The sequence below is a fragment of the Xenopus laevis genome, chromosome 5S, assembly GCF_017654675.1.
Source record: "Xenopus laevis strain J_2021 chromosome 5S, Xenopus_laevis_v10.1, whole genome shotgun sequence".
NCBI lineage: Eukaryota > Metazoa > Chordata > Amphibia > Anura > Pipidae > Xenopus > Xenopus laevis.
Window position 1 is genome coordinate 3059846 of NC_054380.1, and position 26493 is coordinate 3086338.

Sequence of the window (26493 nt, forward strand, 5' to 3'; positions counted from 1 at the left end):
TTAATCTACTGAAATAAAGTCGTCTTTTATACTACGAGTGATGTTTAGAGTCCTTGCCGATTTCTTCTTCAATTGTAAATGAGATCGCCCTATAGTTTGCCTATGACTACATATCCCAAATACGAAACGCGTCAGGATTTGTGATGTTTTTAATCTACTGAAATAAAGTCGTCTTTCATACTGCGAGTGACGTTTGGAGCCCTTGCCGATTTCTTCTTCAATTGTAAATGAGATCGCCCTATAGTTTGCCTATGACAACGTATCCCAGGTATGAAACGCGTCAGGACTTGTGATTTTTTTAATCTACCGAAATAAAGTCATCTTTTATACTACGAGTGACTTTTGGAGTCGATTTCTTCTTCAATTGCAAATGAGATCACCCCCCAAAAAATAAGGCAGGCTGAAAACGGATTAACAAGTTTCATCTTTTTATTGATACAGTATGAAGATTACTACAAACTCTACCAGTTCCGGATCATGCAGGAGAAAAAAAAAAAAAAAGATATTTTTTGAACCATTCAAAAACCATTTTCCCCACACAAACGAAGACAAATAGAAATTAAACAAAAAAAAAAAAAAAAACTCCCATTACGGAAAAAATTAGCCTTTTTTTGTTTTTACGCCGAGCCAAAATATGCACAAGCAAGAGAAACAGAAAGCCTTTGCTTCAATGTAAATATAACACAACTTATGTACAAAACAAGGAAATTCACAAAAGGACAAGTTTGTCCAGAGTACATGGCAAGTAACACTGGATCAGACACCCAGCGGCTGGAAACATTCACCCCTCGCACACACGCACCCCGAGGAAGGGAATTACATGTAGTAAATGTGGCTTATTCTCTTTATTCATTGAACATTAACATGTACCAACGTTTGGCAAAGTTTTGTTGTTTTTTTTGTTGTTTTCTCAAATATATATAATGCAAATGATGTAAACAAGATGAACATTTCAATGGATCTACATGCAAAGCTCCATGTCATGCAAGGACACCAAGCACCTCCATCTGTGGCACACAAAGAGCCTTATAGTTGAGTCGAAGGGACTCGGCAGCTGAACAATATGGCGGAATAATCGTTTGACTGCGGCCAATGGAGCCAGCGTGCCACTTCCAAAGCCAAAAAGGAACAAATAAAGCCATGAAACTAGGTGTTTAGGGGAATTTTTTTTTTTCTTATTTAAATTTTCCTGCCAATAGTACCAGAGCAGATATAGGAGAACACTCCAGTCTATCGTTTCTCTACTTTTAGATCACAAGGATAAGTCGTAACGGGGACAAGGACACGGAGAGCATGAGCAACTTCCAAGAAGATGACAACGGGGGGGGGGGGGGGGAGGAATAAATATATTAAATAATTATTAATGGCTGCTTCCAGTAATGTGTATCTAAAATATATGTATATATATATAATACACAAAAGCCATGAATATCCTGTAAATTATATCCTTATAAACAGTGAGTAGTGATGTCATCAGTTATAAACGGTGAGTAGTGATGTCATTTCTGTCACATGACTCACTGAAACTTGTGTATTATAATAAATAAAGTACCCCCAGTTGTAAAATATGAGGATATTAGAAGTTACCTCGGAGTTCCATGACCTGTATAAAAACACTCGGCCTTCGGCCTCGTACTTTTATATGGTCATGAAACTCCTCGGTGACTTATAATATCCTTATATTTTACAAGAGGGGGTACTTTAATCACTATATATAATACACGAATATCTTGAAATACATGAATATCTTGTAAATTATATCCTTATAAATGGTGACTAGTGATGTCATTTCTGTCACATAACTCACTAAAACCTGTGTATTATAATAAATAAAGTCCCCCCAGTTGTAAAATATGAGGATATTAGAAGTAACCGCTGAGTTCCATGACCTGTATATAAACACTCGGCCATCGGCCTTGTACTTTTATATGGTCATGAAACTCCTCGGTAACGTAACTTATAATATCCTTATATTTTACAATAGGGGGTACTTTATTCACTATATAAACGGTGACTAGTGATGTCATCAGTTATAAACGGTGAGTAGTGATGTCATTTCTGTCACATGACTCACTGAAACTTGTGTATTATAATAAATAAAGTACCCCGTTGGAAAATATTATATTAGAAGTTACTTCGGAGTTCCATGACCTGTATAAAAACCTCATGTTTTTATATGATCATGAAACTCCTCGGTAACTTTTAATATCCTTATAATTTACAAGAGACGATAGTTTATTCACTGTATATATATATATATATATATATATATATATATATATATATATATATATATATATATATATATATATATATATATATATCAATTGTCTGGAAACAAAGGGAACTGACGTTACTAACAAGTGGTCTGCACTTCTAACCTGCTAGAAGACACTGCCATGACCCAGTGACCGTTAAATCGATATACTGGAGAAGGCAGGTTTATATGTGCGCTTCTTGCAGCAGATTCACAAAAAATAATGGTGAATTGCCGGGTATCATTAAGCAAAGGCCCAGTTGCTATGTGGTTGCTATGAACACAGCTGAATGATTCTCTTGGAAGGGACGTCTCCGTAAACCAAGATACACACAGTCCCTGGTAATGAGAACATGTATCAATTAAACTTACACATTTCCTGTGTATATATATAAAAAAAACGCACAGGTAAATGATCACAGGAAAGTCGAGCGAACGCCCCATTAAAAAGTCGACATTCTTCTACCGTGTATAAAACTGCGTGTGATCTTGGCTGTCGTGTCATGAGCGGCGTATGTTCTGCTTGGCACTTGTACTCTAAGTTTCTTTTGACTCGAGTATATTAAATTAAAGCCTACCTAGAGACTAAATAGAAAGCTATATTTATATATATATTTTTCTTGTTATAAAAGACGAAGAAGAAGGAGAAAAAAAAAATAAATTAAAAGCCAACTTCTTTTCTCCACCACATGGACGCGCTCTTCCCATCCGGCTGTCCTTCAGACTTGTAAAGTGCTACAATGAGTTATTGAGGATCAAAAAAAAAAAAAATTCAATAACACTAAGTTGGCTTCATGAGGCTCATGTTGGAAATTGTGGCTTCACAGAGAAAAATACTTCCATTGAAAATACACAGAGAGCGTTGCTGGACGTCTTGAGCAGATCTTCAGAGATGGAGAAGAGTGTTGCTCAGTCACACATCCACCACCATCTTTTTGTGGATATCTAAACCTCCTACGACCTGTAAGAGAGAAGCACCCCCCAATCATTAGTGCTACACATGGATACCCTCCCTCTAGATTATATTGTAAACCAGCGAGTGCCAGAAGGGGGACATTCTGTAACAATCCATATACGTCAGCCTGTTATACCGTATATACTCGAGTATAAGCCCTTATTTGGCATCTCAAAGGACTTCATGCTTGTGTTGCTCCCCAACTCTTTTTACCTTACTTTACCTCCAAAAACTGGGAAAGCTTATTGACTCGAGTATAAGCCTAGGGTGAGAAATGCAGTCGCTTCTGGTAAGTTTCAATCAAAAAATTGAGGGTTTCTGCTCCCATTGGAGGTGCCGGCGTCTCGTTTTTTGGATGCCGGCGAATATTCTTGGAGACTATTCTTGGACGTTTTTGCGCTTGACCCGAGTATAAGTCGAGGTAGAGTTTTTCAGTATATTTTGGGGGCTGAAAAACTCGGCTTATACTCGAGTATATACGGTAATCATATAAAATTTAAGATGTGAAGAACATCATTTACCTGGAATTGTAAGTCACTCTATGCTGCTCATACCGAATGCCTATTGTATATACCAGGGACCCCCAACTTTTTTTTTTACCCCTGAGCAACATTTAAATGTAAAAAGAGTTGGGGAGCAACACAAGCATGAAGTCCTTTGAGATGGCAAATAAGGGCTGTGATTGGTTATTTATTAGCCCCTATGTGAACTGGCAGCCTACAGGAGGGTCTGTTTGGCAATGCACCTGGTTTTTATACAACTAAAACTTGCCTCCAAGCCTGAAATTCAAAAATAAGCTCCTGCTTTGAGGCCACTGGAAGCAACATCCAAGGGTTGGTCACCATCATGTTGCTCGTCAGCCACATATATATAAGTACTGAAGAAACCTTCTATCAACAGATTTCAGGGACGGCAATGGGGTGCCAATTGTCCTCTCATATGCCCACCCTTTCATGCATTAATTTGAACGTACTTACATTTTTTCCAAATCTAAATATTGTCATGTACAAGCGTTTCTTCAACGATATTGTTTTATTATGGAGAGGCAGTGAATATAGCTTTAATTGCAGATCTTAACCTTTGCTCCGATACCATCAAATTTACTTTGAGCTGTGGTAAGGAGCTTGAATTCCTAGATTTACATCTAAACTTTAAAAGTTAGATGTTAAGCTGGCTATAGATATTCAGATTTTATTCCTTATACGATGAACTGGTGCATAGCTATTGCATGTTTTTATGCAATGACCTATAACTATCCATTCAGATTTAAATTGTAGGATTGAAGTAGGGAAAATAAATCAGACGATGCTCGGGACTCTAGAAATCTGGAAAGGGCTCTGAATTTTTAACAAAAATCACCAATTACTAACATGGCTATTTTTACGAAGAAAGGACTACAAGGTTTACAAGCATTTGGGTTTCGATTTCAAGCTGTCCAACTGTCATGTGTAGGCATTCTGGTCACGTGATCTCTCGTTGGACGGGCCCAGCTATAAATGGGACGTAGCTTTTTATTTTAAAGCCGTACTTACAACACAGAATTCTTCAAAGGATATTTTTCCATCTCCATCTCTATCTGCGTTGATAATGGTTTTGTCTACTATTTGCTGTAACTGGGTGTCTTTCAGATTGTTTCCCACCATCATCTTCAGTACCTGGAAGAGCTCACCATTGGAGATGTAGCCGTCCTTGTCCATGTCGTATATACGGAAAGCAACTAGAAGAGAGAAACAGATCGTTCCATAACCAGCAAAAATGCAAAATATCCTCTATACAAAAAACTCAGATTTTTCCCTTCATTAGTCCTGATGTAAGGTTTGGACACTTGGTGGCTCACTCACTAATGCACAACCACAAAGAGCCAAACTGAAGGCAAAAGTATGTTGTTGTTGTTTACAAAGGTACCATGAAAGCAAGAATTACCGGGAAATACTAGCAGTGATCCCCAACCAGCCCTTTGGCCTCAAAGCAGGGGCTTATTTTTGAATTCTTGGCTTGGAGGCAAGTTTTGGTTGCAATAAAAACAGACGTACTTCCACACAGCCTCCTGTAGGTTGCCAGTTCCCATAGGGGCTAACAAATAGCCAATCACAGCCCTTATTTGGTACCCTGCCCAGGAACATATTTCATGCTTGTGCTGCTCCCCAACTCATTCTACACTTCATTGTGGCTTATGGGTAAAAAGGTGGGGACCCCTACTATATTGGGGTGCATCTGTTGATGTAGCTTCATTTATGGTGTAAGCAATTTAGGGCACACATGCTATGGAATAAATGCAATGTATAGAAATGCTGTGCAATTTGCCACAACAGTCTGAATAACTTGCAAGTTACGGTGGAGACTACTAAGCAGATGCCTGCTCTTATGCTGAATGCTAGTGTGAAAAAAGCAACACAGTGGATAAAAATATCACAATTTGCTTCCAAAAATTGCACACTGTATGATGATTGTGTTTGTTAAAGGAGAAGGAAAGCCACGGAGGCATTTTATTGCCAATAGATTAGCTGCAATAGTGCAAACTACAATGCTATATTTATTCTGCAGAATACTTTATCATACCTGAGCAAACAGCTCTAGAAGCTCTCTCTGTTTGTTTAGGATAGCAGCTGCCATATTAGCTTGGTGTGACATCACTTCCTGCCTGAGTTTCTCCCTGCTCACTTATAGCTCTGGGCGCAGATTACAGCAGAGAAGGGAGGAGGGAGAGAGAGGAGCAAACTGAGCATGCTCAAGCCCTAGCCCTGGAGGTTTAAGCTAAAAACAGGAAATCTGATACAGAAGAGAGGAGCAGCATTACTTTGAGGGGTTACTGGTGTATTTATATAGACTTTTCTGATAAAGCTTACTGTATATACTCGAGTATAAGCCGACCCGAGTATAAGCCGAGGTACCTAATTTTACCTACGAAAACTGGGAAAACTTATTGACCCTAGTATAAGCCTAGACACAACTAAAGCCCTCTCTCCCAGCAGCGCACATTCTGCCAAAGCGTCCCCCCCAGCGATCAACCGGACTTCTTTGCAAAGTTGATGGTGACAAGAGAATTGTCAAACGGATTACTGTGTGCATTGTCCCACTGTCCCACTACCATGTGCAGAAGGCGCTGTTTGATATTGCCATCACGGTTAATCCTTCATATAACCAACAGAGGGTGCTGTGTGATATTGCCATCACTGTTATTCTTTCATATAACCAACAGAGGGCGCTGTGTGATATTGCCATCACTGTTATTCTTTCATATAACCAACAGAGGGCGCTGTGTGATATTGCAGTCACTGTTATTCTTTCATATAACCAACAGAGGGCACTGTGTGATATTGCAGTCACTGTTATTCTTTCATATAACCAACAGAGGGCGCTGTGTGATATTGCCATCACTGTTATTCTTTCATATAACCAACAGAGGGTGCTGTGTGATATTGCAGTCACTGTTATTCTTTCATATAACTAACAGAGGGCCCACTGTTATTCTTTCATATAACCAACAGATGGCGCTGTGTGATATTGCAGTCACTGTTATTCTTTCATATAACCAACAGAGGGCATTGTGGGATATTGCAGTCTCTCCCCAAGTGTACTGTTGGTATAGGAATGATTAAAAGTGACTGCAATCTCAGCTACTCGGGTCGGGTACCGCTGACCCGAGTATAAGCCGAGGTAGACTTTTTCAGCACATTTTGGATGCTGAAAAACTCGGCTTATACTCGGGTATTTTTAACCTTTCCTTCTGCTTTAATACTTAGAATAATGCAATATCTAACAGAAATAGCAGCCAATAAACGTTCCTGAAACCAATTAAGAAGTGTCTGTGGTTTCATCCCTCAGCTGAACTAGAATACAATTTGATGTGGAAGGCAAAAAACACAGTTTACCCAGATATTGAGGTGTAGCAAGAAAATCTGCCTGTACCCGACTATGTATAGTGCATAGCCGATTATTTACCACCCAGGCACTCGTGTTTTCTGGCCAATGCTTGCCTTTGTCTTGTTTGGCCAAATGAATCTTTGAGTAAGTCTAGCTTCCATCTTTCTCAATATTCCACCCCTTCCCTTTGCTGCCCTCTTGTAATTCAGAAGTATATGAAGGTATCTTTGAAAAAAGCACATATCTGGGTAATTCATAAAAGATTTTCAAGTCTCAATTAAGAATATTAAAAACAAAAAAAATCTCTGAATAAACTATTTTATATTTTATTTAAAAGCAACACTTACACCTCAGTTTCTGCTCCTTATCACCTTTGACACTGAACTGGGACACTCCTTCGATAAACTCTGGGGGGAAAAAAGAAGCTTTAGGATTATTTTCCATTACATGTACAGAAAATGTTATAGCAGGTTGAAAAAAACCTCAAAAAATTGTTCTAGATAACAGATAAGTACTACTATAGTTTATATAAACAAGCTGCTGTGTAGCCATGGGGGCAGCCATTCAAGCACAGGATACACAGTAGATAACAGATAAGTACTACTATAGTTTATATAAACAAGCTGCTGTGTAGCCATGGGGGCAGACATTCAAGCACAGGATACACAGTAGATAACAGATAAGTACTACTATAGTTTATATAAACAAGCTGCTGTGTAGCCCTGGGGACAGCCATTCAAGCACAGGATACACAGTAGATAACAGATAAGTACTACTATAGTTTATATAAACAAGCTATGCAGGTATGTGGGCAGCCATTCAAAGCTGAATAAGAAGAAAAGGCAAAGGATACAAGGCAGATAACAGATAAGGTCTTTGCCATACAATGGGATTCTTCTGAATTCATCTATCTACTATGTGTCCAGAGCATTCTGGATAACAGGTCCCATACCTGTATATTTAAAAGGCGTTTACTGAACCACTCCATGTCCCAGAAAATAAGAAGGAATAGAGTCACATAGGGACAAGCAGGAAGTTAAAGTAGGGCAAAGACAAAAAAGTTCTATGCCATTTAACTAAAAGGAAAAAGGGCATTTATTTTGGGCTACATCGTCCCTTTAAGATAAAATGTAGTATTAAAAGTCAGTGGTTTTATTAGGGCACAACAAAGATATCCAAAAAAAATAAATAAAAAGCATGGGGGTCTGTTACCTTTGAAGTCTACTTCTCCGTTTCCATCCGTGTCAAATATGTCTATTACTCGTTGCACAAGAGGGTTCTGCTGAAGCTCCGGCAACGACATGAACTCCTCCACACTCAACGAACCGGAGTTGTCTAAATCCAGCTTCTTGAACCTTTTCCCCAGCCTTTTGATCTCGTCCGCATCGACTGCAAGGAAGACAAAATCATTCGCGTTAACTGCATTTCCCAGATGATCAGGAATATATATATATAATACACAAAAGCCAAGAATATCCTGTAAATTATATCCTTATAAACGGTGAGTTCTGATGTCATCAGTTATAAACTGTGAGTTCTGATGTCATTTCTGTCACATGACTCACTGAAACTTGTGTATTATAATAAATAAAGTACCCCCAGTTGTAAAATATGAGGATATTAGAAGTAACCTCGGAGTTCCATGACCTGTATAACTCAGCCTTCAGCCTCGTACTTTTATATGGTCATGAAACTCCTCAGTGACTTATAATATCCTTATATTTTACAAGAGGGGGTACTTTATTCACTATATAATACACAAAAGCCATGAAATAAGTAAATTATATCCTTATAAACGGTGAGTTCTGATGTCATCAGTTATAAACTGTGAGTTCTGATGTCATTTCTGTCACATGACTCACTGAAACTTGTGTATTATAATAAATAAAGTACCCCCAGTTGTAAAATATGAGGATATTAGAAGTTACCTCGGAGTTCCATGACCTGTATAAAAGCACTTGACCTACAGCCTCGTCATGAAACTCCTCGGTAATTTATAATATCCTTATATTTTACAAGAGGGGGTATTTTATTCACTATATAATGACCGACTCCTGAGGACTCGGAGGAATTACCTTTCTTTCTGCCGGCACTTGCCATAACAGTGAAATCAGAGGCTCGATTAGAACTGTGCCGACTGTAATGCTAAGCAGCAGAGCGCAGCTAATACTTTGTTAATTCCACACAATCACATGGCGTAATTAACGTGGACAAGCTAAGCAGGTTATCGCAGTGAGAAGAAACGTTGGATACAGGCCCCTGGGGTCTACAAGGACAGTGTAATTACAATCCCAAAAAATTCCCAAAGTGTATTCAGTATTGCATGATTTATTTTGGAACAAAGCTTTGATCCTACCACTACCAGCAGAGTAAGGACAGCCGAGGGCATTCATACACCTGTTAGTAAATCAGTCCAATCACTGATTAGTTGCTATGGGATACTTATAAAGGAGCCTGTGTGTGTACAATTGACGTTTATACATATAAATACTCAGCTGCAGACTAATCAGCTTTTTTTATTATTACATTGGAGATAAATATCTGGGAGATCCAATCAGCGATCAGATTTAAACAGCCGCCTATAAGTTAGAAAAGAAAAGTAAAGATCTGATTGGTTGCTATGGGCAACATCTCTCCAGATTTTATCTTCAATGTTAGTAAACATGCCCCGAATCCATTCTTCCATCTAAACTCTCAGATTTAGCTTTAACAGAATGGATGAGACAGTGGGGCTCATTTATCAACGCTGGGCAATAACCCATGGCAACCAATAAGATTGCTGCATTCATTGCTCTACTTGCAACTGGTTTCAAAAAGCTAATCACTGATTGGTTGCTATAAATTTGCCCAGTGTTGATAAATGAGCCCCATGTCCACCCCCACAGGAGACATGTAATCACAGTTTGGCAGATTTTGTCATTAAAGGGGTGGTCCACGTTTAAGTTAAAGGGATACTGTCATGGGAAAACAGGTTTTTTTCAAAACACATCAGTTAATAGTGCTGCTCCAGCAGAATTCTGCACTGAAATCTGTTTCTCAAAAGATCAAACAGATTTTGTTATATTCAATTTTGAAATCTGACATGGGGCTAGACATATTGTCAGTTTCCCAGCTGCCCCCAGTGGCCGTCGCTAGGAGAAAGGGTTCATCATTAATGAAGTTTCACATCCTTTTGCCAGGCGAAATGTTGCTCAGGCGAACAATCGTTATTCCGCAAATTAACTAAAGTTTTCCATTACGTTACCACTTTCACCAGAGTTTCCTTCACCAGGAATAACTGATAAGATGAAGCCACATTTGTTTTAGGGTGGGCTCATGTCTAGGACATTAGAGGACTTTTTTTGTCTTTATTTTGCTTCTTTGTACATGTGTGGCCACTTCAAGCATTTGCACCAACATCTCTAATAAAGACATGTATATGACCTATATGTACCGACCCTATTCAAATTGACCTAAGCGTACTAATGAAGTTTCGCTAGGCAGAAACGAACGTTAGCGAAAGCTCGCTATGAAATGCTGGTGCTGACGAAGTAACGCTAGTGAAACTTTATCAGCGCTATCGGCTGTCGAGATGCAACTTCACATTTTGATGAATTAGCGTATGTGCTGCGAATTAATGTCTCAGGAAGTGGCGCAAAGTGTGGCGAAGTCTTCCCAGGCAAAAATTTGCCCTTTAGTGAATTTGCCCCTATAAACTTTACAGAACAATGTTTTGTAGCTTTATAACTAAATCATGGCATGGAGGATTAGAGTTAATTCAATAATACATTGATGAGTGGACTTCAAAGGAACAGTTCAGTGTAAAAATAAAAACTGGGTACTGTACAAAAATACAAAATAAAAACACTTTACTGTCTGTTATGGGGGAGACTTAGAATTCTTCTCCATTCAAGGAATTGAAAGAGTTAGATTGGGAGTGAGAGGGGATGGATCAATTGAGCCTATTGGAAAGGAGAGAGGTGTTTTGGATTTTCCATTTGGGAACACGCCTGCCTCGAGGTCTCAACTATGAGTTCAATGTCACTTGTTATATTTGAAGAGGTTAATTAGAACACTTGCTTTAAGTATCTAAAACATCTCCGCTGGAAATTTCTAACATGGAGAATTAGTGACGGCTTTTATAATTAATAACTTGTGCAAAGGAGTGTTTATAAATTACTTTGGTATTATACTGTTTTTATGTGATGAGTTGTATACTGTCTTTATGAATATTGTTTACTTTGAAATACTATTTGAATTTACAATTTGTGATACGGTACATAGAAGAGGATACGAACATCCCACAGAGGTAAATTTTGGGAACGTATTGAAAAAGTAGGGTTAATCCCTCTTAACTTTTGATTGGTTTTAAAGAAAATTTGAGGGATTAATAGGGTTTTTATGTTGTATAGGACATGCTGTTTACAGACACACCTATGGCTAAGCGCCGGAGGGTGCAAAACGCGTAAGGTGGGCCTTGTGGGGTCAGTATGTATGTGAATTTTTAATGTGAATCTAAATAAAATATTTTTTTAACTGGAGAAAAAAAGCCTTGGGACAGTTATCTTTTGATATAGGAATTTTTGTATATGATTGCCTGTGAACTGGGGCGAGTCCCTTAAGCTGGCCATAGACGCAAAGATCCGATCATACGAATAAACGTACGATCGGACTTTCCCATCTCCCGACCCTCCACTAACCATTCAGATCAAAGTCTTTACCATTCCGATCAAATAAGAACAGATCACCCAATGTTCTGCCCCTGACAGCAATCGTACGATACTTATGTCTGACAACAACAGTGACAGTCTCCCTCTGAAAATCGTACGATCGGCAATACACGCAGAGATATTATCGGCAGCCGACAGAAATTTTCTAACTTGTCCGATCGACCAAACGACTGATCTCCGACGGACGAAAAAAGTCGGGACTCTCCACACATGGTCCGAAAATCGTACGAATCCACGATTCGTACGATCGGATCGTTGCGTCTATGGCCAGCTTTAGGCTTCAATCAAGATAGAAACCAAATGTGGACTCCCAATTGATGAAAACAATATAGTTAGTTAGGCAAAAATGTAATGTATAAAGGCTGGAGTGACTGGATGTGTAACATAATAGCCAGAACACTACTTCCTGCTTTTCAGCTCTCTTGCTTTCCACTGATTGGCTACCAGGCAGTAACCAATCAGAGACTTGAGGGGGGGCACATGGGACATAACTGTTGCTTTTGGATCTGAGCTGAATGCTGAGGATCAATTACAAACTCACTGAACAGTTATGTCCCATGTGGCCCCCCTTATAGTCACTGACTAACTCAGAGTTAGAGAGCTGAAAAGCAGGAAGTAGTGTTCGGCTATTAAACCCAATAGGCTGGTTTTGCTTCCAATAAGGATTCATTATATCTTAGTTGGGATTAAGTACAAGCTACTGTTTTATTATTTCAGAGAAAAGGAAATCATTTTTAAAAAGTGGACTATTTGGATTAAATGGAGTCTATGGGAGACGGCCTTTCCGTAATTCGGAGCTTTCTAAATAACGGGTTTCCAGATAATGAATCCTATACCTGTACTGTCTTTGTTGGAAACCCATGGCTGTCTAGAAGCTAGTCTCTGATTCTACACCCTAAAATGTTTAACCATCTAACAGTATGAGGTATTTGGGTCTATTGTAGATTATATGACAAAAAGATCTGCTATACGGCACTGTAGTAGTGGTATATAAATAAAAATATACATAGATCTGATGTAGAATAGTGTTTGAGGGATTTCTTAATATGTAACAGCTCCCCTAATGCAACACACTGGTCTCCTGCTACATGAACTGGGTGTTGTATTTATCAACATCTTCCTCCTTTGCTTCCTGCCTGAAACATTTTATCTAATGTCACGTCAGACTTTTCTGCAAAACGATAACGATCTGCATTGTGGTGATATTTTATCAGCGCTATCATTTAAAGGGGTAGTTCACCTTCAAACAACTAGTTGGTTTCAGACAGATTATCAGAAATAAAGACCTTTTCCAATTACTTTCTATTTTCTATGTGTGACCGTTTTTCTAATATTTAAGTGTAAAGTGTCATTTTTCACCTTCTAAAGCAGCTCTGGGGGGGGGGGGGGGCTGTTCTAAATTGATATATTTAGTTGATCCTTTTTTAATCTTTGTCCCTGCTGAGCAGAATCTCTAGGTTTCATTACAGGCAGCTGTTAGAATTGATACAATAGTTACTAATACTCCAAAGATGCTGCTGAGAAATGGATCAACTAAATGGATCAACTAATTGTATCAACTAAATGTAGCTACTAAATGTAGCAACTAAATGTAGCAACTAAATGTAGCAACTAAATGTAGCAACTAAATGTAGCAACTAAATGTAGCAACTAAATGTAGCAACTAAATAGATCAACTAAATGGATCAACTAAATGTAGCAACTAAATGGATCAACTAAATGGATCAACTAAATGGATCAACTAAATGGATCAACTAAATGGATCAACTAATTGTAGCAACTAATTGTAGCAACTAAATAGATCAACTAAATGGATCAACTAAATGTAACAACTAATTGTATCAACTAAATGTAGCAACTAAATGTAGCAACTAAATGGATCAACTAAATGGATCAACTAAATGGATCAACTAAATGGATCAACTAAATGGATCAACTAAATGTAGCTACTAAATGTAGCAACTAATTGTATCAACTAAATGTAACAACTAATTGTAGCAAAGTGTAATAGTCTGAGTCTGCACCTGAATTACTGAGCTACCAGAGACACAAACGTTCAACTTTAAATGTAAATTTTGGAAAAATAGTAAAAAAATAAATAATGGAAAGTAATTGAAAAAAGTCTTCATTTCTGGGGAACAATCTGGAAACAACTGAACTGGAAAAAGTGCTTGAAAGGTGAACATCCCCTTTAAAGTGTGCACTAAAATTCAATACAGATACAGCTTCTGTAGATTTAGTTTATTTAACCAGTCAGTGTTATAGTACAAAATGCGATGGCTACTCATTTATACCTGTATTCACATTTATACACTCTGCAGACTCAGCCTCCCCAGTTAGAACAAAAAAACTATTACTGAGGAAATGCTAAAAAAAAAAAAAGTAAATTTCTATATACTGAAGCCTATAGATTTGCATGGAAGTGCAATGGTTTTGATTGTGCCTAATGCAACCAACAGCATTGGGAATCCAGATGCAACATTATGGAGCTACATGGTCAATAGGGTCTTGATTCCCCCTCATCTGCCAAAGTAAAGAATTATTTCCTTATATTTTAGGGTAGTGACACACACTTTGGGAGATTAGTCATCCAGCGACAAATCGCTTCTTCTTTGGGCGACTAATCTCACCGAACTGCCTTCCCGTCGGCAAAAAAATGTAAATCAAAGTCGCCCTAAGTTTCCTAGTGAGGCAACATCGGAAAACGAAGCATTCCGAGTGCCATCCCGCCGGCGATTTACATTCTAGCCAATGGGAAGGCAGTTCAGGGAGATAAGTCGCCCGAAGAAGAAGATATTTGTCGCTGGGCGACTAATCTCCTGAAATAGCAGAGCGTGTCTCAGTTCTTACAAGAAAGTATTCTATAAATAAAACCAGAAACAAACCAATACAAAAACGAATGCCTGTATAGGACCATGAGATAACAGTGTCAATTTCGGGTATGTAAAATACTGTACTGAAAGGCAGCTCCGCACAGCAACTGTCAGTAGCAAAGATTTTGTTGGTCACGTTAATGAGCTCTAGTAAAAGAAGGGTCCTGGCCTTTCCATTGACAATGGGACTGATTAACATGGCAGCTGAACTGTACCGCCTTGTTTCTAATAGCAACCAATCAGCAATTGTTTTCATCAGTCCACTAGAAATTTAAAGGAAATGTATGATGGGTTGCTAATGGCAACTGTATCTGGGCAAAACTAGAGTTAATTCAATAATACATTGATGAGTGGACTTTAAAGGAACAGTTCAGTGTAAAGATAAAAAAAAAAACTGGGTAAATAGACAGGTTGTACAGAAATACAAAATAAAAAAATGTTTTCAATATAGTTAGTTAGCCAAAAATGTAATGTATAAAGGCTGGAGTGAGTGGATGTGTAACATAATAGCCAGAACACTACTTCCTGCTTTTCAGCTCTCTTGGTTTCCTCTGATTGGTTACCAGGCAGTAACCAATCAGGGAATTGAGGGTGGGCACATGGGACATAACTGTTGCTTTTGAATGTGAGCTGAATGCTGAGGATCAATTGAAACTAGAAATTTAAACACTATGATGGGTTGCTTATGGCAACTGTATCTGGGCAAAACTATGTTAGTGCATCTCCCACTTAAAAGGAGAACTAAAGCTCAACAAATGATGTACCTAATGTTTCGTGGCTCAAGGCTACCACAGCCCTTTAGAAAATATGGGGAACTATGAAGGTATCTTCATAGGCTCAGATCTTCCATGCGACTTATTGAAAATACATGCTCTGGGCTACAGTCAGTTACCCAAACATTTATATATAGAAGTATACTTTAGGGGGGTTTATTTATTTTAGAGTCCGAATTTATCTCAATATTTTCTGCTACAAACTCCGATCAAATACGCTCTGTTTTTTTATGCTTATTTATTATTACATTTTCCTGAAAATTTGCTTTGCGGGAAAAAAAATCAAAATTTCATGATTTTTTCGGATTTTTCGTCAGTTTTTCATGATTTTTTCTGAATTTTCACCCGAAAACTTCGGGATATTGCACGTAACCCAGTGCACATCAAAAAATCATTGGGACTTCTCCAATTGACTTGTATGCACCCTCTATAGGTCTGAGATGCTGGATTTTCTGATTAAGACTTTTCCATCCTCGAGGTTTAATAAATTACGAAAAATTCATGATTTTTTTTAAAAGTCAGATTTTATAAAAAAAAAAAAAAATCACTAATTTTTCGAGATTTTTGCATTCGGAGTTTAATAAATATTCCCCTAGATATAGAATAGAATAATAAATTCAGCTCTGAAACCAGTCCAATTAGCAATAGGATGTAATAATAAGCAATGTAGCATCAACTTGTATTATGGGCCAGCCTCATTTTTTGCTAGATGATTTGCAATGACCCTTAAAGCGATGTGGTCATGGGAACATTTTTTCCCCAAAACACATCAGTTAATAGCAGAATTCTGCTCTGAAATCCATTTCTCAAAAGAGCAAACAGTTTTTTCTATATTTAATTTTGAAATCTGACATGGGGCTAGACATATTGTCAGTTTCCCTGCTGCCCCAGTCATGTGACTTGTGCCTGCACTTTAGGATGGAACTGCTTTCTGGCAGGCTTTTATCTCCCCTACTTAATGTAACTGAATGTGTCTCAGTGGGACTTGGCTTTTACTACTGGGTGTTCTTAGATCTACTAGGCAGCTGTTATCTTGTGTTAGGGAGCTGCTATCTGGTTACCTTCCCATTGTTAGGCTGCTGGGGGGGGGGGATATCAGTACAACTTGCAGTATAGCAGTAAAGAGTGACTGAAGTTTATCAGAGCACAAGTCACATGACTGGAGGCAGCTGGGAAACTGACAATATGTCTAGCCCCATGTCAGATTTCAAAATTAAATATAAAAAAAAAATCTGTTTGCTCTTTTGAGAAATTGATTTCAGTGCAGAATTCTGCTGGTGCAGCACTATTAACGGATTTGTTTTGAAAAAAAAACCATGTTTTCCCATGACAGTATCCCTTTAAGCTTAGCTTCTCCCAGCTGCCCAAAGCATACCATGTGCAGTGTCGCTGAAACTCCAAGATGGTAAGCTCCTGTGGCAACTTACCTGAATCATGGCTGCTATAGAGTTGCTAAGGTAGTAAGTTCAGTATAAACAATACGGTATTTGTTGCCATACTGATTTTTATGGTCAAGGTCTCCTGTAAAATCCTAAACTAGCCAGCATAAATGGCTTGGACAGATTTCTTATTGTGTGAAACAAATATAGTCCTATTTACAACCCACAGGTGGTGCATAAAGTACAGTTAGATACAGTCAACAATAGGTCCACACTATTAAATATGGAAAAATGACTTACAATGTGAGCACATTTCCAATGGATAGCTTGCTTCATTTCCCTGAAAGAGAAGGAAATCAACATTAAAACCTGAGCTAAAAAAATAATTACTACAGTTCAATTAATATTTGAAGCAATTCTATCCTAGTATGTATACTGATCAAGAGTCAACTGTAAACGTATAAACAGTGTTCAGCAATACCATTACATAATTCATAGCCATATAATGAAGGCATTAAAGGAACAGCAACATCATTTAAAAAAAAAAAAAAAAAATTTGTCTGTATATTATGAAAAAAAAACACCAAGACATATTTAACTTTAGAATTGCAAAGTCTTTATTAAGAAATATCTTACCAATACTCTGCTTGCGCTCCTCTTCAGAAAAGGCGACAATCCATCGTGCAGTGCTCGATTTCTCGTCCTTCCCTTCCTTATAGGAGATAGCCAGGGAGGAGAAATCAAGCGCCACCTTTTCTGAAGAGGAGCGCAAGCAGAGAATTGGTGAGTTATTTATTAATAAAGACTTTGCGTCAGTGGCGTAACTAGATATTACTGGGCCCCACATCAAATTATTTTTCAGGCCCCCAAAATGTTTTGGGGTTGACTTGTTTCTCCAATATTTATTGAAATTTTATATGAATTTGGGCCCATGGGGCCCCTATACCTCCTGGGCCCCCCTGCAGCCGCAGGGTCTGCTTCCTCTATAGTTACGCCCCTGCTTTGCGTTTTTAATGTTAAATATGTCTTGGTGGGTTTTTTTTTTGTTAAATACAAATTAATATTTTTTTTTGGTACTGGACCTTTAACCCTAACACCACCCAATAATGCCCAGACACAACCCCGATCTGTCCTCTAATGCAATGACATCCGATCTATGATTCATGCATACATGTGCATCTAGTACACAGCAAACTCAAAAACAGACAATTCTAAATATTAGAATGTATTCGGAGGTATCCTTTAGAATTCGCAAACGTTAATAAGCTACGAAGGGTTTGGATCATACAGAGCAATAGGTTTTAAAGGGGTGGTTCACCTTCTAACACTTTTTTTTCAATGCAGTTGGTTTCAGATGTTAAAGAGAATAAAGAGTTTTTCCATTACTTTCTATTTACTGTGTGCGACTGTTTTTCTAATATTGAAGTGTAAAGTGTCATTTTTCACCTTCTAAAGCAGGCCTGGAGGGTCGCCGACCCTGTAAACTGTTCTAAATTGATACATTTAGTTGATACATTTCTTATCTTTGTCCCTGCTGAGCAGAATCCCTGAGTTTCATTACAGGCAGCTGTTAGACTTGATACAATAGTTGCTAATACTCCACATATAATGCTGAGAAATGGATCAATTAATTGTATCAACTAATTGGATCGACTAAATGTAGCAAATTGTAAAGGTTTAGAAAAAGTGTTTGGAAGGTGAACAACCCCTTTAACAGGAAGGTAAATAACTTTTGGGAATATGAAGAGTTATCTCATATCAAATGTCTTTCATTTTCACGAATTTCCATCAAACGATTTACGGCAGTTGCTTGTTTTTAAATGTTGAGTCCAAATGATAGTCTAACAGTGTGTCCAAACACATTGTGGTTCCTCAGTACATCAGGCAACACTGTTGAAATGCCCCTTGGCAGTAAGTACTGTAGTAAATGGCCCAGAAATCCTAATCGCAGAAAGTATTCGCTTTGCAGGCTGACTACGTTACACCCGCGAGTTACCTGCAAAAGCATGCAGTACCCTGCGGGTTGCAGGTTGCAGCTTCGGGAGCCGGTATAGACGCGGGTTGGCGGTTCTTCGGGTTTGTGGGTCACGTGGTCTTCTCAATAGTGAGTTTTACTCCTTTTTTTCTGATCACGTCTACTTCCAATGATGTCACTTCCAGTTTACGACAACACTTCCAGTTTACGACAACACTTCCAGTTTACGACAACACTTCCAGTTTACGACAACACTTCCAGTTTACGACAACACTTCCAGTTTACGACAACACTTCCAGTTTACGACAACACTTCCTGTTTTACCCCTTTTTTCTGATCACGCAAACGTCCAATGATGTCACTTCCGGTTTACAATGACAGCACTTCCTGTTTCTTGATGGTCAGCGGAAAGGGTTGCGGATAAGGTACTTGCGGGTCAGGTTCGAGTTTAACAAATTGGTTCTGCGCAGGACTCTAGGCTACGTCACTTCTAGTTAACGAACTTAAAGGAGAAGGAAAGCTACCAAAGCAGTTTATTGCCAATAGATTAGCCACAATAGTGCAAGCTATAAGACTATATTTATTCTGCAGAATGCTTTACCATACCCGAGTAAACAGCTCTAGAAGCTCTGTTTGTTTAGGATAGCAGATGCCATATTAGCTTGGCGTGACATCACTTCCTGCCTGAGTCTCTCCCTGCTCACTACTAGGAGAGAGGAGCAAACTGAGCATGCTCAAGCCCTAGAGGTTGAAGTTGAAAACAGGAAGTCTGATACAGAAGCCCATGTGTACACAATAGAAGGAAAGAAATATGGTGTTTCTTTAGACAGAGACTCAGAGCAGCATTACTTTGAGGGTTTACTGGTGTATTTATATAGGCCTTTCTGATAAAGCTTACTTAGTTTTAACCTTTCCTTCTCCTTTAACAGATGTCAGCACAGACAGGGCCTCGACTCGGCTGACAAGATGATCTTCTTATGGGAAAGGATTCCCTCTTTGAACTTCAGATTCCCAACCTGGCCAAGAAATTGCAGACACACAGCAGGTTCTATGGACACACGTCGCACCTATACACAGCTCGGGCACAACACCGTTTATTTATCTTACAGTGTTTCTCTGTAGCTCTGTGCTTTCAGTTTTAATATCTTTTCTTTTTTTAAATGATCATTTGGTAAAAAATAGAATAAAATAGTTTTGCCTTTGCAAATTTCAGTAGGGAGAGGGAGTTCTTCAGGAGATCTTGAGTCTGAGATTTTTGGCAAATAACATGTCAGGGTTCCCCATGTCTATTTTCCAGTATCGGTTTCCGTCGGAGACATTTACAGCATGTGTTTTTGGCTCCAGGGAGATTCCCTCTGTATGCTGTAATGGCTCCTATTTAACGCTGCAGAGCTTAATTAAAGAAAATAAAACTTACTATGATCATGTGAGGAATGCTTTATTTACACCCTAGAATACCAGCATACATATCATCATGTCATGTTGCAGACTGGTTTGGATCTAAGAACCTGAGCCTCCAAGGAGTAGATGAAATTATAGGAATAGGAAGCATCTCTATAGCTTAAAGAACCAGTAACACCAAAAAATGAAAGTGTTTTAAAGCAATGAAAATATTACTGTTGCCCTGAACTGGTAAAACTGATGTGTTTACTTCAGAAACACTACTTTTGTTTCTATAAACAAGCTGCTGTGTAGCCATGGGGGCAGCCATTCAAGCGCAGGATACACAGTAGATAACAGATAAGTACTACTATAGTTTATATAAACAAGCTGCTGTGTAGCCATGGGGGCAGCCATTCAAGCGCAGGATACACAGTAGATAACAGATAAGTACTACTATAGTTTATATAAACAAGCTGCTGTGTAGCCATGGGGGCAGCCATTCAAGCGCAGGATACACAGTAGATAACAGATAAGTACTACTATAGTTTATATAAACAAGCTGCTGTGTAGCCATGGGGGCAGCCATTCAAGCACGGGATACACAGTAGATAACAGATAAGTACTACTATAGTTTATATAAACAAGCTGCTGTGTAGCCATGGGGGCAGCCATTCAAGCACGGGATACACAGTAGATAACAGATAAGTACTACTATAGTTTATATAAACAAGCTGCTGTGTAGCCATGGGGCAGCCATTCAAGCACAGGATACACAGTAGATAACAGATAAGTACTACTATAGTTTATATAAACAAGCTGCTGTGTAGCCATGGGGGCAGCCATTCAAGCACAGGATACACAGTAGATAACAGATAAATACTACTATAGTTTATATAAATAAGCTGCTGTGTAGCCATGGGGGCAGCCATTCAAGCACAGGATACACAGTAGATAACAGATAAGTACTACTATAGTTTATATAAACAAGCTGCTGTGTAGTCATGGGGGCAGCCATTCAAGCACAGGATACACAGTAGATAACAGATAAGTACTACTATAGTTTATATAAACAAGCTGCTGTGTAGCCATGGGGCAGCCATTCAAGCACAGGATACACAGTAGATAACAGATAAGTACTACTATAGTTTATATAAACAAGCTGCTGTGTAGCCATGGGGGCAGCCATTCAAGCACAGGATACACAGTAGATAACAGATAAGTACTACTATAGTTTATATAAACAAGCTGCTGTGTAGCCATGGGGGCAGCCATTCAAGCACAGGATACACAGTAGATAACAGATAAATACTACTATAGTTTATATAAATAAGCTGCTGTGTAGCCATGGGGGCAGCCATTCAAGCACAGGATACACAGTAGATAACAGATAAGTACTACTATAGTTTATATAAACAAGCTGCTGTGTAGCCATGGGGGCAGCCATTCAAGCACAGGATACACAGTAGATAACAGATAAGTACTACTATAGTTTATATAAACAAGCTGCTGTGTAGCCATGGGGCAGCCATTCAAAGGAGAAAAGGCTCAGGTGACACAGCAGATAGCAGATTAACTCTGTAGAACATTATGGTGTTATCCTTTATCCACTGTTCAACCTGTGCCATATATCCTTTTTTTCAATTTCCGCCATTGCTACACAGCAGCTTGTTCATATAAATTATAGTATAGTACTTATCTGTTTTTGTTATGTTAATTCTTAAAGGGATATTGTCATTTATTATACATAACACAATACGCCCCTTTTAAAGGAGAATTTACCCACTTTGATCCGCTATCCGACCCGGACCCGCAACTGCCTTATCCGCAACCACTATCAAACAGGACGTGATATTGCTGCAAACCGGAAGTGGCATCATCAAAAGTGGGCGGGGCAGAAACATGTTTTGTAAAACATTGACAATATTACATAAGATAAGAAATTTAGATGAGACCCGCATCTTTACCCACATCTGAAAATCCTTCCCTCATTCCGCAGGGTGCCCGTTTTTTGCCGGTAACCCACAGGTACCCGACCCGCTGCAGGATTCTAGGCAGGGCTATGGCGGTGGTGATTGGCTGATTGCCGCATCAATATCTGGGAGTCCTGCCCGACAACACTATTGTTGAGAAGACATGCTTTAGAGTCATTACAATAGCCCAGAGCACAATGAGCATGTGCCGTGTCACCGACACTCAAAAAATGGCCTAATATGAACTGGGAGCAGTTGAGAGCAACTTTGAAGACCTGAATTATTACAGTTATGGGGCTACTAAGCCTCCGGGCCTGTATACTACAGCATTTGTAGTGATATATTCATAAAGAAGAAGGAAAGCTACTGAAGCAGTTTATTGCCAATAGATTAGCCACAATAGTGCAAACTATAACACTATATTTATTCTGCAGAATGCTTTACCATACCTGAGTAATCAGCTCTAGAAGCTCTCTCTGTTTGTTTAGGATAGCAGCTGCCATATTAGCTTGTTGTGACATCACTTCCTGCCTGAGTCTCTCCCTGCTCACGCCAAGCTCTATGCTCAGATTACAGCAGGGAGGGGGAGAGGAGCAAACTGAGCATGCTCAAGGGCAATAACCCACGGCAACCAATCAGACGATTGCTTTCTGTGTTCAAGCTGCAGCTGGCTGAAAAAAGCTAATCACTGATTGGTTGCTATGGGTTACTGCCTGGTGCAAATTTGCCCAGTGTTTATAAACAAGCCCCAGTCTTTTTGCAGAACTCAACCTAAGAACCCAGTGCTGGCTATTGGATTCAGAGAAAGCAATTTATTGAAAATGATTATTATTTATTATAAGCAGACAACCTTCCAGCACTATTTAATGAGCAGGACCTGCAATGCTGTTGCTCTCCTGAAGTCTCTGTAGAAAAGCAGAGACAGACACCTGCTAAAACTTACGGAGAACGTCTCCGTCAAAGCAAGTCATGTGACAGCTCCCGATGAAATGTATAAATATTGAGATGTAAGAAAATCAATGTTTTGTACAACACAGTGAGCTACAGCCTCTTGCCAACGGCCCAAAATATTGCAAAGCTCTATACAATACACAAACATATAGATAAAGAAATATTAGGGATGCGCCGAATCCAGGATTTGGCCTTTTTCAGCAGGATTTGGAATCGGCAGAATCCTTTTGCCCGGCCGAACTGAATCCTAATTTGCATATGCAAATTAGGGACGGGAGGGAAATTGCGTGACTTTTAGTGACAAAACAAAGAAGTAAAAAATGTTTTCCCCTTCCCATCCCTAATTTGCATATGCAAATTAGGATTTGGTTCGGTATTCGGCCGAATCTTTCACGAAGGATTCAGGGGTTCGGCCGAATCCAAAATAGTGGATTCAGTGCATCCCTAATAAATATAAATGAGAAATAATAAGGCACAGTGACTGGATGAAGCTCAATATTTTATATATATATATATATATATATATATATATATATATATATATATATATATATATATATATATATATATAGAATAACGTACACCCTTAAAGGGGTGGTTCACCTTTATGTTAACATTTAGGGGCAGATTTATCAAGGATCGAATTGAAAACTCAAATTATTAAATTCTAATATCGAGGTTATTTTAGTGAATAAAATAGTCCAAATTTGATTCAAATTTAAACAAATTAAAATATTTGAATTTTGAAATTTATCATGTACACTTTAAGAATTCGAATTCGACTATTCACCATCTAAAACCTGCCAAATTGGTGTTTTAGCCTATGGGGGTGAAACCTCAAAATCTAATTTTATTCGAATTTGCAGCTTGATCCTATTCACCCATTTTTTTAAAAAAAATTATATTTTTAATCAATTTCAATTTGTTTTTTTTTCAAATTTCGGTTTTATGGGAGTTTTGAGAAACTCCCATTAACTTGAAATTGATAAATCTGCCCCTTAGTATGTTTTAGAATAGCCAGTTCTAAGCAACTTTTCAGTTGGTCTTCATTTTTTTTTTTATTTATAGTTTTTTAATTATTTGCCTTCTTCTTCTGACTCTTTCCAGCTTTCAAATGGGGGTCACTGACCGAATACAAGAGTCCTCAGCACTAAACCCATTATCAATATATTTAAGACAGATACATTTTGTGCTACTGCTACTGAAAAATGCCTTACCCTTTAAACAAAACAGGGATTGTTTGTCCATATATTGCACTGACCGAAACCAAAAACAAATGCTCTCTAAGGCTACACATTTATTGTAATTGCTACTTTTTGCTATTCTTTTCATTTGGGCCCTCTCCTATTCATATTCCAGTCTCTTATTCAAATCAGTGCATGGTTGCTAAGGACATTTGCACCCTAGTAACCAGATTGCCGACTTTGCAAGCTGAAGAGCTGCTGAATAAAAAGCTGAATAACTCAAAAACCACAAATAATAAAAGATGAAAACCAATTGCAAATTGTCTCGGAATATCATTCTCTACATCATACAAACAGTTAATTTAAAGGTGAACAACCCCTTTACTGTCAAATTGAAGTAAATCAGAAGTCACCCAAAACAATCTCATGCCCGTATGAAGGAACAAGGCTGCAGGCCATGAATAGAGAATTCTGAATATTATGCTGAATATGTCCTGCTGGAGATATCAATAAAGATATACGACCACATTGAGAAAAACACAGGGTTATAATTAGGGATGCACCCAATCCAGGATTCGGTTCGGGATTCAGCCATTTTCAGCAGGAATCGGATTCGGCAGAAACCTTCTGCCCGGCTGAACCGAATCCTAATTTGCATATGCAAATTAGGGGTGGGGAGGCAAATTGCGTGACTTTTTGTCACAAAACAAGGAAGTAAAAATGTTTTCCCCCTCCAACCTCTAATTTGCATATGCTAATTAGGATCCGGTTCGGTATTCGCCCGAATCTTTTGCGAAGGATTCGGCCAAATCCAAAATAGTGGACTCGGTGCACCCCTAGTTATAATTGAAAAAGGACTGCTGGATGGTGTCGATCAGGAATAAAGTGAAATTGTAAATCTCGTTTCATCAGTTCTTTGCCGCACGTCATTAGACAGGGAGGCTCATTTATAAACAGTGGGCAAATTTGCACCTGGGCAGTAACCCATGGCAACCAATCAAATGATTGCTTTCAGTGCTCAACCTGCAACTGTTTTGAATAAGCAAATCACTGATTGGTTGCTATGGGTTACTGCCCAGTGCAAATTTGCCCACTGTTTATAAATTAGCCCCAATGTCTCCACGTTTGGAGATTGGAAATTCTGATTTAATAGCGTTCTTCCCTCTTCCTGCTCGTGTTTATCTGCAGTAAAAAGGGAATACCGATAGTACATGTTACAGCACAGCTAGATTGCAAGCCTTGGAGGCCGTGTATTCCCAGCGCTATATTGCAGACCCCCCGGGCCTGGATCATTTGCTTCTCTTCAGGTCAGAGACTCTGGATGATGTGGAAGGGCTGGAACACAAATTTGCAGCAGAGGGAGTTATTTTTTTTTTTATTGTCTTGATATTTGAGACAGAGAAGTGGCAGGAGGAGGAGGGATCTGCTGAGACAATAAACCTTCTAGTGTCTGTATCCCTCCTCTCTGCTCATTAACCCTTTAGGCAGCACATTCCCTACACTAGAACAGAGCGGTGCAGCCCATTGGCTGTGCAATTAGCATGTGTCAGAGAAGCCCCTCCCCTCATTTACGTCATTCCCAGGGACTGAGCCATTAGTGCGGCAGGTACATTACCCACAATGCACCAGTCATTGGCTCTTGTATAGAGGCAGGGGAGGCTTTCGTGTATCTGGACTGCAGCTGAGGGGATCACTGGGGAGCTGGTCAGTCCTGTATAGTCTGTTGGGCGCAGCAGGTTGAATATGAGCAGCAGGTGGCGCTACAGGAGACATATAGTACAATAGAGACGTGTATAGTACAATAGAGACGTGTGTAGTACAATAGAGACGTGTATAGTACAGTGTATAGAGAGTCCCAGAGCCGCGGGGCAGATATAAAGACAAGGAGACGTGGGACTGCGGGGCCTAGAGAGGCGCAATTCTCCTCAGGCCACGGACGGGCTTTCACTCACTTCCCCTCAGGCCGTAATCCGCCATATACACAACCGGGAGTCGCCAGTCAGGCCGCCCACAACCCCCCCCCCTTCCCTTTCTCACCATGTTGGCGGCTGAGCGGCGCTCTCCTCACTGTCACAGCTCACTGGTCGGCCTCGGGAATCCCCGGCAATTTCCGTATTCCCCTCGGGACAAGACTCAGCCTCCGCGCACAAGGCGGTTGTACAATGACCCGCAGCTTCTAGGTGGGAGAGAACGAGCAGCAGCGACAGGCGCGAGAAAGAG

At 39.2% G+C, this 26493-nt stretch overlaps 1 protein-coding gene across 1 annotated transcript; it reads right to left on the reverse strand.

The window, feature by feature from the left end:
• Positions 1-411: 411 nt before the first annotated feature.
• On the reverse strand, positions 412-26455 carry ppp3r1.S (protein phosphatase 3 regulatory subunit B, alpha S homeolog). The gene is given in 8 exon segments (NM_001090497.1): positions 412-1603; positions 2152-2286; positions 2325-3218; positions 4745-4929; positions 7424-7483; positions 8289-8465; positions 17111-17150; positions 26311-26455. Coding segments are annotated over 6 exon segments (513 nt in total). The 5' UTR covers positions 26314-26455; the 3' UTR covers positions 412-1603; positions 2152-2286; positions 2325-3170.
• Positions 26456-26493: the final 38 nt, after the last annotated feature.